The 12,806-nt window shown below is 47.9% G+C and overlaps 1 protein-coding gene across 1 annotated transcript; it reads right to left on the bottom strand.

Annotated features, from left to right (window-relative positions):
- Positions 1-337: 337 nt before the first annotated feature.
- LOC140686463 (germ cell-specific gene 1-like protein 2) lies at positions 338-11,892 on the bottom strand. The gene is made up of 5 exons (XM_072940712.1): positions 11,598-11,892; positions 6,469-6,516; positions 5,217-5,369; positions 3,261-3,372; positions 338-596 (listed from the first exon to the last, which is right to left on the bottom strand). The coding sequence occupies exons 1-5, from the start codon at positions 11,890-11,892 to the stop codon at positions 338-340; spliced, it is 867 nt and encodes a 288-aa protein (XP_072796813.1).
- Positions 11,893-12,806: the final 914 nt, after the last annotated feature.

Raw genomic sequence — 12,806 nt, forward strand, 5'->3', positions numbered from 1 at the left:
AAAGACTCATTTTCCTCTTTCTTCAGTTTCTCTTATCCTTGGCACTCACACGCTCCCTTTTTTTTGTCACCCTTGTTAAAGTGTCAGGAAAGCTTGAGATGCTCATTTATACTACAGTGTCATTGGTTGATATCTTCTGTAAATGCTATCTCACTTAAAGGTACTGGCAATTTAAAAAGAATCAGAAGATGAAGCCAAAGGTGTTTAGTGATGAGTGAGATGGCAGGTGGAAGATTTACCTGGACTACAGCCTTGTGAAGCTCACCCCAGAGATATTCATTGTGGACATGGTGCCTAGCTTGCCTGCTTCTGCAGATCTGGCAGCTTTGAGCACTGGCTAGCACATGGACACCTTGCCTGGGGCATCTGAAGGCAGGTGCTCAGATACACTGATGACAGCATGCCCAGCGGGTCTGGGAGCAGCTTCTGTTTCCCAAACACTTTTCGAAGACTTGGGTTCCTGGAAGTCACGCTGAGAGGGCTGACTGCCCCTCTGTACACTTTTCTTCTCTGCGACTTCCAGGCGGGCTGCGGTGTATCTGCTCGTGGCCATGCCTGACACAGCCATACAGAGGGCGAAAGAACCCCACGCGAGGCTGTCAACAAAAGGCACAATTAGGAGACAGTGCAGGGCTATGACTCCAGGGCTTCCTGCTGGGAGTCAGTCTGGTGAAAAGTCAGCTCCTGGTTCTACCCAATTTGGACACGGATTTTGGATTGCAAATCTCAGAGATCAGCCCATGTGTTGTTGGAGGGGTTGTGCTGACAGTTAAGAGGCTGGATCCTGGAGTCGCTGCGCTGAGTATGCTCTGTGGGTTTGCACCATCCCTCACTAGTTGTGCGACCTTGAGCCCGTGACCTCACCTTTCTGCATCAGTTTCCTCATCTGCAAAACAGGAACAGTGGTGCTGCACCCTCGGTGGTTGTGAGGAACTCAATGAGTTAATGTGTGGGACTCTCTCAGCATAGTATCTGCTAACGTATGTGTTACTTTCTGTTGTTGTGGCCGCTGATCCAGGACACCGGCACTGGGGTATTGCTCTTTTTACATTTCTATCCTCCGGAAGCCTGTTGCATTCTGAGTTGGCAGTCTCCACTTTTCATTTTCACAGAACCCAGAAGAGTGGTTGCCGAGAAAGAACCTCTCCAGACTGGCATTTGTGTGTGTTTTCATGGAGTGGAATTCCCGGGTGAAATAAATGGCTCCACAGCAATCTTCTACCAGAAAGCCGCGCAGGAGGTAAGCTCTAACCCCGCTCCACAGTTCCCAGTCATCCTTAAATATGACTTGACAACCAAGGATACCAAGATCTAGAAGAAAGGCCCAACAACAAACAGAAGGAAGAAAAAAGCATCTAAACAAAAGAGATAACACAAGAAACAGAAGAAAACAGCGACAAAACTCTTTCATTAGTATCTTCAGAGACAGATGAGAAGATATTGCTTCCGTAAAGCAGGATCAGGGTATAGGAAAGAGGAACAACTAGAAAAAAAAGGAAGATCTCTTGGAAATTCAAATACAATTCAAAAGAAGAATTCAATAGAAAGGCTAGAAGACAAGTAGAAAATTTTCAGAAACACCAAAAAGAGACAGAGAAGATGTAAGGGATGTAGTCACATCCAGGTAATTAACCCAGGAGATCCAATGTCTATCTAAGAAGCGTTCTCTGAAAAGAGAACAGAAGACCGAGGAATGGGAATAATCGAAGAAATAATACAGGGAAAAATTCCCAGAATTCCAGGACATGAATATTCAGATCGAAGGACTCACCAAGCACATGAAAGAAGTAGGTGAATGTAAAGAAGATCCTCTTCAAGGTCCATTATCAGGACATTTCAGAACACCAGAAATAAAGGGTAGAAAACAGCAGATTACCTCTAACGGAACATGAATCAGAATGGTATTGGGCTCTTGAAGGAAACAATCAATTCTAGAAGGAGACAGAGCCACGTCTTCAAAATTCTAAGGGAAAATTATTTTCAACAAAGAATTTTATGCTCCACCAAACTATCAATCGAGATGCAGCATTAAACAAATAAATTTCCAGACATGCAAGGAGTGAAATAATTTACCTCTCGTTGAACCCTTGCTTTGGAAACTACTGGAGGATGTGCTCCCACAAAATGTAGATGGAAACTAAGCAGAATACTGATGGGGAATCTGGGACAGAAGGAAGCAAGGGAATCGCAGAAGGAAATTCCACTTGGCAGCTGCATTCCAGACCTGAGCAGGAAGGTGGAGGGCTTGATGGGCTGGAGGAGTGGAATAGGGAGAGGTGGGGCTGAGCGATTGTTATGTTTAGTACCATTTGATTTTTTAAAACTACGTGTATAGATTTCTTTTCTTAAAAATTAAGAAATTAAAAACGATAAGAAACAAAAATCAAAACGAAGCTGGAAAGAGACCATTCTTTCGATTTCTGTCATGTTTGGGATTTGCTTCCATCCACAGCAACAGGACCTCAGTGTAAACTGACCACATTTGCTGACCCCTCCCCTGACATTCATCTGAGCCCTGGAGCAGCTCTCCGCTCAACCGTGTGCAGTGCCGGTGACATCACCTCAGGACCGAGGGCACCTGTTCAGAGGGAGGCGGCGAAAGTGACAAACAGGTGGAGGGAACGGTGTTAAGAGAAACATTTGTAAAAATTAACTTCCTCTGATTTGGAAGATGAAGAAGATTCAAGCCTAATAAATCATGAAGCTCATGGACAGCCGTGACATACGCACAGTCCCCAGACCCTGGAACAGCAGGACGAGAGAGTGAGCCCTGAACGTGTTACACAAGAAGTTACACATGATGAAACTGTAAGTATATGTCCACACACTTTAAAGACACAGCCATGCCTTGGACGTCCACATCAAAGAGAACCCCTGTGGTCTTGTGTGACGTGGCCACGTCTTTCTGTTAGAGACGATTTCTGTCATGGCCTGTCTTTCCATTACAATCAGGGGCTGGGCGCCCCCTCATTGAAGTAAGCTGTGTTTGAAAAGATAGTAACACTCTCTTCATTTCTCGAGCACTTCACTCTGCACCAAGAATTTTATAAACGTAATCTCTTTACCTTCCCATAAGAACACCTGAGACAAGTATCATCATTTCACAGATGAGGAAACTGGGCTACAGAAAGATTAGGAAGCTCATCCAAAGTCACAAGCGTAGCAGATGGCGGAGCTCTGGCCAAGGTCAGCGGTCCTGCAAAACCCGTGTGCATCCTTGTTGGCCCGTCAGGACTTGAGCACCATGGCCAGCGACTCACCAGTATGACCAGCCATAGTCCCACGTCTGAGGCTTCCAATCTTCCGGTCCAAGGTTCACAGTGATTTCAAAAATGGTTGTGTACATCATGTGAGCCACCATGGCTAGGAGCCCTGCATGGGGAAAGCTTGTGAGCCACGGTGCAGAATGTGGTTTCTCTACCTTGCGTGAGCTGGAGGTTGGGAGCCCACTGGCACCTCCTTGAGCCCTTCCAAGCAGCCTTCTTGCTTTACATGGACACTAATTTCTTCGAGTCACCAGTCTGAGCAGTGATATATGCCCCTTGGCCACGTCATCCCTCCCATGACCACCTCTTTCCATTTTATCATGCCCCTGTGTCCCTTCGTTACGCCCTCTTTTTTCCAGAACAGGTGAGGGGTGTTTGAGCCTCACTTCACAGTGTTCTGTCATGTTATTCTTTTTACTGTGGATTGTTTGCTAACACTCAGAAACTTTGCCTAAAAATCCCCATGTGTTCCGGCCACACTAGACTCACAGGGCAATAAGTCAGTTGCCAGTGCAATTTTCTGTCCTTCATAAGTGAATTGATCTTTTTGCCTGGAAACCCAGAGGGTTTGTTATTTTTTTAAGTGGTTTCAGTGGGATGTGTCTGGACTTGGGGTTACTGCGTCAGGTCCTCCGGGTATTTGGACGGAGTTTTCTATATATAGATTAGGGCCTTTCGTTCAAGGAAGTCTCCTTGAGTTTTGCTTTTAAATATGAGTTGTTTTATTGTTTCGTGTTTCTTTTTTTCAGGGACTCCCATTACACCTACGTTTTAATTTAATAAACGACAGGCAGTGACCAACCAGGGATTGGTTTCAGGAGTCCAAATAGAAATTAGTTTTAACTGGTGGGGCCATTATTTAAATATTAATGGGAAAGTTTAAAGTCCTAGTGCTGCTGCACCTGCTCTTATAAATCCTTAAACGTTCCCCGTGAGATCACATGCACACAGTTGAAACTAAAGAGCTATCCATAAAGAGGTCTGCTCTTGACTGGGGGACCCTGGGGGAGGCCAGGTCTGGGGAGGAGTCTCCAAGACTCCTTGCTTTGCAGATCTGGAAATTGGATTTTATCATCTTATTCACTGATAAGAAGAGAAGACCTGGGAAAGATGCGTCACACCTGTCCAGCCCACCAGGGATCTACAAACTAGACCGGTGCACTGTTAACTCAACAGAGCTTTGTGTGTCCAGCCGGAGAAATGGAGGAAGCTATTTGTGCAGGGTGCTTTCCGTGGTGGAAAAACCCACTTAGGAGACCAAATTAAGCTGTTCTGAAAGTTGCTTGGAGGGGGGAGGGTATAGCTCAATGGCAGAGTGCCTGCTTAGCATGCACAAGTTCCTGGGTTCAATCCCCAGTACCTCCATTAAATAAATAAATAAATACCCCCCCAATTTTTTTAAGTTGCTGGGAGAATACAGAAGTAAGACCAAAAAGGAAAATTCTTTATTCATATGGGATGTTTTCCCCAAGCTCAGATAATAATTTTTAATGAGCTACCGGGTTTTTGAGTGCTCACTGTACACTGTGTGCATTCTTAGTCATCACCGTAGCCTTTTGAGATAGCTAGTTAAGAGAAGTTAAGTTACTCGCCCAGGGTCACACAGCCGTTAAGTGGTAGAGACCAGACCCAGGCAGGATTCCCCTACAGACTCGTGCCTAACCGCTGGACTAAATCAGGCAATTTCTGTTCTTACAGCCTGTAGACTCCCTTCCCAGGGCTGTGATCAAGCCATACTGAGGAATTTTATTCTCCATTTGTGTCTGTGCCCTTTCTTTTCTTCAGTCACCCACTGCCTCCGGCAATGGGATTAATTCAGTAGCTTCTCCAGCAGCCCAGCGGTCCCGCTGAACTGGCCACGGGCAGGAAGAGCCAGCCTGGAGTTTTGCCATTCCCTCTGGGGTGGGCTGGGGGGAATCTAGCCTTTCCGATGATGTTCTTGGAGAGTACCTGCAAGCACCATGAGGATGGCTACAGAGGCGTCCACCTTGAGCCAGTGGAGCCCCGAGCTGTGATAACTCCCTCTGGAGCCCAGGAGGACGGCGCTCGTCAACGTCAGAAGGATGTTCAGGACCTCAGCCCCGATGGACAGCCACAGAACACCTGCAAAATGCAGGGGGGACAGATGCTGGGAACTGAGAATTCAGAAGTACTAGGACATTCAATCCTTTGAGTAGAGGAAAAAAATATAAGACAAATACCACGGAGTGAAAGTCCACAGATAGCTTTGCTGAGTCTTGGATAGTTGGCAATGAAAAGAAAAGTTGGAAAAGATTGTCGTTAACTGGGAGGGAAAAAAAAACAACTAAGCAAAACTTTGATGTAAGGAACTGAGGGATACAGGGGTCTTCATTTCCTAGTTCAAAAGGTGGGGAAGGTATAGCTCAGTGGTAGGTCACATGCTTAGCATGCACGAGGTCCTGGGTTCAATCCCCAATACCACCATCAAAAAATAAATAAATAAAGATTTTTAATGTGTTGTTTTTATTCCTCCAGAAGATATTGTCTTTTAAAGGAGAAGATAGATTTAACCAGGGGCTGGGGGTGGGGAGAGGAATCTGAGAGTTTAAGAGCCCTGATTCGTGACTCCAAACCCCCATTTTTTCTCGTGGGCCTATTATAGTTACCATTTGGATGGGACCCCAACTACAGCTTCAAGGAAATGTGTTGGTTGTGGAAGGGATTGAATAAAAGAGGGCAGGGAGAGAAACTAATATTTGCAAAAGGCCTCGTCTAAGGCGGTGTGGTACTGAGGACTCGGCAGTGAATGAAACGGACGTTGTCCATGCCATCACAAAAGCTACATTCCAGGTGGGAAAACATATTACGAAAGTAAGTACACATTTAATGAGTGTTACAGAGAAGAAAAGCTGCTGCAGGCAGTAACGAGCTACCACTCATCTTTTTCCTACTCTGTGTTCACCTCTCACGGACTGCTTGAAGTTGGCCATGGCGGGAGCATTTACACCATGGAAAGCTGCGGGCACTACCAGTCAGGTGGTGCAAAGTGGGTTGTTTCTCAGTTTCTGGCGTTCCTGACTACAGGGCACGTGAAGGCAGCCAGTGGCTCTGGCTTTTGGACTCGACTTCATGAGAAAACTAGAAAAATCTCTTTCATCTTTTCCGCCAGCCCAACCAGAATAAGAAAAATTGTCCAAGTTGCAAGGATGGCTGGTGGACAGAACGTGAGGGAGATATTTACCTCGTTCTTCAGCTGGTATTACACTCTGGAAACTCCTACACTTTTCACCTAGGAGAAAAAGAGAAGAGGATCCTAAGTAGGGTTAACCTTGACCATTAGGGGCAAACGGTGTTTCCAGCCCCGTATGGGCTAGAAGTGAACGTGCTGGTTTACACCTCTGGGGGCTGGGGGTTGTGTGTTGCTGCAGCATAACCTAGCCTGTCTGGACTGACACTGCCAGCCTTAGACTAGGGGAACTCAGCTTCCCAAACCGTGTCCATTAGGATGTGAATCTCAAATAATTAGCTCTGTAACAACGTTTGTAATGATTTTTTTAAAAAATGCATTGGAGCAGATTCAGAACGATCTCTGCTGCCAGGTACTTGTGCTCCATCCTGCTCTCTGGAGTGTGAAAGGAAAGGAGTAGTTATTGTGTGTGCGCCGGGTACTGGGTAGAACCCACCACCAGGTTTATGCTGTGCTGCCAGGGGTGGGCTTGGCCCGCATCGTCTGTCGTGATGCACGTATTGTCTGGAAAAGCTTGTGTTGCTACCTTCGATGTGTGGTCCCTTTGAAAGAGCTAAGTCCATGAATATCTACTTAGTGTACGGTTGCGAGCAAATTCTGGTTTAGGGTTGAGTGAGAGATGGAGGGTTGAGACCATAGCAAATCGCCCTCTGGGATCCCGTCCCAGGTGGGTGTCCATTTAACACTTCAGCCCCAAATTGAACCATAGACTAGAAAGTGGGAAGAGTCTGGGAAATCGCTGGATTCTGCTCTGAACACTTTTTAAAAAATTTTTATGTATTTATTTTTTTGGTGGGGGAGATAATTAGGTTTGTTTTTTTGTTTGTTTGTTTGTTTGTTTTAATGGCAGTCCTGGGGATTGAACCCACAACCTTGTGCACGCTAAGCACACGCTCTACTACAGAGCTAGAGCACTCCCCACCCTGCACAGTTTAGAGGAGTGGGTCCAAGGACCTCTGAGTGGGGAGAATAGTATAGAAAACCCAGGTAGAGGCAGCTTCAGGATTAAAGCTGGGTCTGCAGGGTCCTGGCCCATCACTGATTTGATGCAACCCAGTCGGCTGCAGGGGAGCTACCAAGGGAGACACAGCCTGCTGCTCCCAGGCTGGGCCGGAGGGAGCTAAAATGGACCAAGAGGCGAAAGTTAGGAGCATCCATCATCGGCTTTTCAAAGGAGTGGCTTTCCTATCTCTAAAGTTGGTTCAGTGGTCCTCATAATAGCCTTGCTTTGAAGATTAAATGGGCTAGGAAAGTTTCTCTCACAGTTGATATGCGCTTAAACCTTATTGCAGTAAAATAAGTTCTGTTGGGGGCTTTTTGCATATGGTGAGCATACATCATCATTTATTACTAGACTGCAAGTACCCTGAAGGCCAGGATTGTGTCAACCACCTTTTCTGGACATTTTCAGGCAGAGAAGTAACTTTGGGGAGCATCTTTAGACTTTAGAAAATATATTCCTTTTATAGGAGAGAAAAATTCCAGGTAACTTTCCTATTCAAGAACTTATAATGGCTCCCCATGTCCTCCAGTCTCAAGTCTAAACTTCTCTTCTTCTTTTACGTCCTCCCTCCGTCCAGCTGACTTCTCAACACAGAGCCCATCTTTTTGCTTCCTGAGCGCGAGCCAGCGTTCACCTTCTGCCTCATCAAGCTCTCCTGGGAAGGACCATCTGTGCAAACAGATGCTTTAGGCGCTACCTGCCCAAAGATCATAAACCTTACTGCTTGCCAGGCTCCACCTCGGAGTGCCCTTGGGCCTCATTCCTTCCCACTTCTTCGTTGCCCCTCTGCTGCGCTATGGATGGAGAGGAATAAAGTTTGGGTTTATGACACAGCTGTTTGGTTGAGCTGCTCTGCTGGGATGCTTCCTGGCTTGGACGTGAAGCGAGGAGTCATCTGTCACGTTAACTGTCCACAAGTGGCCTGAAGGAGTGTTTGCAGCCCCTGGGCTGAGGGCAATGGAACCAGGGAGCTGTCTGCTAATCCACAGCCACGGTGGCCTCTGCAGCCTCTAACTTAGCTCAGCTTTGGATTGATGGATGCAGCAGGACATTACTCCTGGTTGATTCTCTGATTTCGGCAGCAGCAGGGGTGTGGACAGAGACTGCTACCTGCCGGATCAGTACACAAAGGATGCTGTGGAAAACAGGACACTGGCCCTAGATGGTTAAGTTGTATATCAAAGGAATAATTTCATTAAGCCGAGACTCTTGCATCTTCCTTGCCCATAGAAAAACACTAAGTCAACTTGAGATGCCGGGTTTTTCTTTCATTAGCAGTAATCTTTCGATGTTCAGCTACCTGGTTTTTTGGTAAGAGCTCCTATATATCCTGGCTCCTCCCGTACCTCTTTGGAACAGTCCCTCAGAGCTGTCTGAGAGGTTGCCTCCTGGCTTGAAGTCCTCAGGAATGCCCCCAAATAAAACATAATTCTCAACTATTAGGTTGTGCTTTTTTTTTCCCTGGTCGTTAGCAGTATTATGGTCACAATAGCAAACATTCGCCTTTGTCCCCCCAGTTCTACCAGTGAGGTCCCCACAGCCTTGGGGGCATCACAACATTCACTCTGGGCAAGTTAGGGCTAATGTAGCCCTTTGTTTACATCTCATCTGGTCCTCACTAGAACCCTGAGAATAGCAGGGGGACATCATGGACAGAAGGTGGCATTTAAATCCAACAGGACTGGCTTCTACGCTGGTTCAGCCACAGTCAGGAATCATAGGAGGTTAAGTAACTTCTCTGAGCCTCGCTTTCTTCATCTGCAAAATGCGTATCACCAAAGTCCTCCAGTGAGAAAGTTATGCAAGTATTTTGCAAACTGCCTCTCATGTCTTGGTGTGCCTAATGATTGATAAAGGCAAGTACAGCTATCCGGAGTTCACAGATTTGAAGGCCAGGTTCAAAGAGCTTGGTAGAGTCAGGAATTGAAACTGGGTTTTCTCACCCGAGACCAGTACATTTTTCTACGTCACCACCCTGCTCTCTTTCTACGTAATGCCCGGAGGACTGAGGGTCTATCTGGTCTTCCGCAGAGGGCCGTCTCAACTCACAGGAGTCAAGAGGAGGCCAGGTACAGAGCCAGGAGCAGGGCAAAGCGAGAATGGAGTCCAGCCAAGGAGATTAAGAGAATTCACAATAGCTTAGAAGGCTGAGTTTAGCCTGGGCGAAGGGTCAGACCATAGTGACCCCTTGATTAATATGAATCCTCAGAAATGATGTTCCTTTTGAATAAAGCCAGCAGGATTAAAAGGAAAAATCTTTATAAATCCCATGAAGCTAGAACAGGCGGGTGTTACATAGCTCGACAGAGGTTCACCAGCCAAGCAGCGCATCAAACCAGCCTGGGGAACCGTGTCTGAGTCTTGGGGACTGAGTCTGGCACCCTGTCTGCTTATTCTCCCCAACCCCCCACCCACTACAGGGTGTCCAGGCCTCTCTGTCCTTGAACAGCCTAGAATCGGAACTCAGCACATTTTGTTGGCTAATTCCCCCATGCAAGGAAAAGAACATTCAGTTGAAGCACTGCCACAACCAGGCATTTTTGTTTCAAATCTTCATTTTGGGAGGGAGCTTTCTCTCTTCAAAGGCATTTCAGGCATCAAGAAGAAGGTGCAGGGAGGGGAGGGTATAGCTCAGCGGTAGAGCACATGCTTAGCATTCATGAGGTCCTGGGATCAATCCCCAGTGCCTCCGTTGAAAAATGAATAAGAATAAATAAAACTAATTACCACCCCTCTACTGAAAAACAAGAAAGAGCAGATCTATTCTGGGGAATCAGGAGGATTCCTGAAATAGTCCTCCAGGTAGGGGCTCCCTGGAAGGGTCAGCTTATGGGGGGATGGAAGTGGAGCTGATTCAGAAGGAACGTATCCAGGAGGCCTCAGGGGGCAGCAGAACTGGGGGTGGCCGGACACCCTGAAGTCCCTCTCCTGGGCTTGTTCAGGGTCCAGGAGCAACCTCCCCAGGCTGGAGTCCTTAACGACAGGGCTCTGTAGCTCTGTAGCAGTGTCCTCGCCACACTTAACGCAGAGACCAGGGCACTGGCCTGGACTCGTGGAGGGTGAGGCCTGGTGCCGCTGTCTGCAGTGACCATGGGGGCAGGGATGGGGAGGGGCACACAGCATCTCAGACAGTTCCTTCTTGTTGCCTTTTACTTAGACCTCAGGAATAAACCACTAATGCTACGAGTATGAGAAAAGAAAAGGCAGTGAGAAACTCTAGGAAAAGTAAAACACTGTATAAGAATGTAAAGTAACAAGCCTGAGGTCAGGATAGGGATGATGGGGGGGTCTCTCCTGTCCACCTTGGGGATGTGCTTTCCCAGCATGAAGGGGAGACCATCCTGCCCCACGTGTGGGCTTGGCTTTGCAACCAGGCTGCCGAGCACTGAGGAGTCCAGCTCCTCCCTCCTCCGTTCCTCACGAGGTAAAAACACTCTCCTTTGACCTTTCCCTTCCCTCTTCTCTCTCCTTTTCCTTCAACATTTCCTTCACCACCACCCTGTCAAGCCCACAGGTCAAAAGATGGTGCACCAGGGCTGAGTAATACAGTGGAGGAGGGAACTTGAAACGCTCTGAGCCTCAGTTTTCTCATCTGCGAGTTGAGGGAAAAAGACTTACTTTGCTAGATTATTTCAAAGGTCGCCTAGAATCAAAGTCTAACTTGTTCATGGTTTTACGTCTGGTGGGTGCTCCATAAAGGGCGTTCCCTTCCCACCAGTGATGATAAGAGTTTGTTTTCTAAGTGAAACTTCTCTTCTGTTCCAAGACCTCTTAAAAATGCAAGGATGCAGCTTAGAGTAGAGTGGGGCACTTAAATTCTCCAGGAGTTGAATGACACTAGCAGACCGTAAAAGCGAATGTTTAACAAACCCTTAGAGTGTCAGGTGCTGCTGCAAGTGATTTATGTGAAGCCGGTCATTTCATCTTTATAATAATTCTAGAGATGAGTCCTGACTGCCCTTGTTCCTATTTTATAGATGAGAAAACTGAGGCTCGGAGAGGTGGAGAGACTGGTTGGAGGACACACAGGCAGTCAGTGGCAGAGCTGGGTTTCAAGCGTCTGCTCCTGGCCAGCGGCCTGCACCTGTCACCCGGGGTAGGCTGTGCTGGCCGTGCTCACCTGGGCTGCCGAGGCGCTCCTCGCACGAATGCCAGAGCCCCACGTGGAACCTCCGCTGGATGAACTTGTCGTCCCCCATCTCCCAGATGTACTGCACAGCCTGGCTCCCGTTGTCCGCGCTGCCCGGGCTGTAATGGATGCAGTGCAGCGCCCCCGGACGGTCCTGGCACAGCGGCTTTGCCACCCGCCGGGTCCCCTCACACCAGTAGCTGCTGCCCACGGCCGTGAGGGAGCAGGTGAGGGCGAGGCCCACGGGGAGGAGGGTCAGCGCCCGCTGCCGCCTGGCCGGCTCCATGGCCGAGTGCGGGGTGTGCGGCGTCAGGGTGAGCAGCCAGGCCACTCCTCCTCCGCCTCGTCGTGGTACCTGCCCCTCCTCAGCCCGGCCATCTGGCATCCTCACATCTTCCCTCACATCCCCCTGGGGAACCGGCCCCCTCCAGCGAGTGCCATCCCTGTGAGGCCAGTGCCCTGAGGAATCACAGAGCTGGGACCCCCTTCAACACCGCCGGCCCTTCGGTCCTTCCCACCATGCAGAAGTGCTGCGGGGCGTGGCTTTCTGTTTTAGTTCTTTTCAAATGGTGCTGAAATACACATAACATAGAATTGACCATCTTAACTGTGTTTTTGTTTTGTTCTGTTGTGTTTTTTGGGGTGATGGGGTAAGTCATTAAGTTTACTTATTTATTTAATGGATGTACTAGGAATTGAACCCAGGACCTCGTGCCTGCTACACTTGTTCTCTACTGAGCTGTACCTTCCCCCCATCCATCTTAACCATTTTTAAGTGCACGGTGAAGTACATTCACGTCCTGCAACCAGTCTCCAGAACTTTTGTCATCTTGTGCAACTGAAACTCTATCCCCACTAAACACGAACTCCCCAACCCTCCTCCCCCGGCCCCTGGAAGCTCCTCCGACCCCTTATATTCTCTAGGGATTCGGTCACTCTAGCTATATGTGGAACTTCTCTTTTTGTGACCGCCTTATTTCATGCAGCTTAATGTTCTCAAGGTTCATTGTGTTGTAGCAGGTGTCACAATCTCCTTGCTTTTGTATCTGAGAAGGACCCTTAAGGGGCCTTCCTGGCACAGACTCCCTCACATATTCTCTGCTGTAGCACCTCTCTGAAATACCTAGATAATGGTATCTGATGTGTATTTCCTGAGTTTTTCAGATGCTAAAACCACCAGGGGAGGGAAGAAATTAGCTA

The sequence above is a fragment of the Vicugna pacos genome, chromosome 16, assembly GCF_048564905.1.
Source record: "Vicugna pacos chromosome 16, VicPac4, whole genome shotgun sequence".
NCBI classification, from domain to species: domain Eukaryota; kingdom Metazoa; phylum Chordata; class Mammalia; order Artiodactyla; family Camelidae; genus Vicugna; species Vicugna pacos.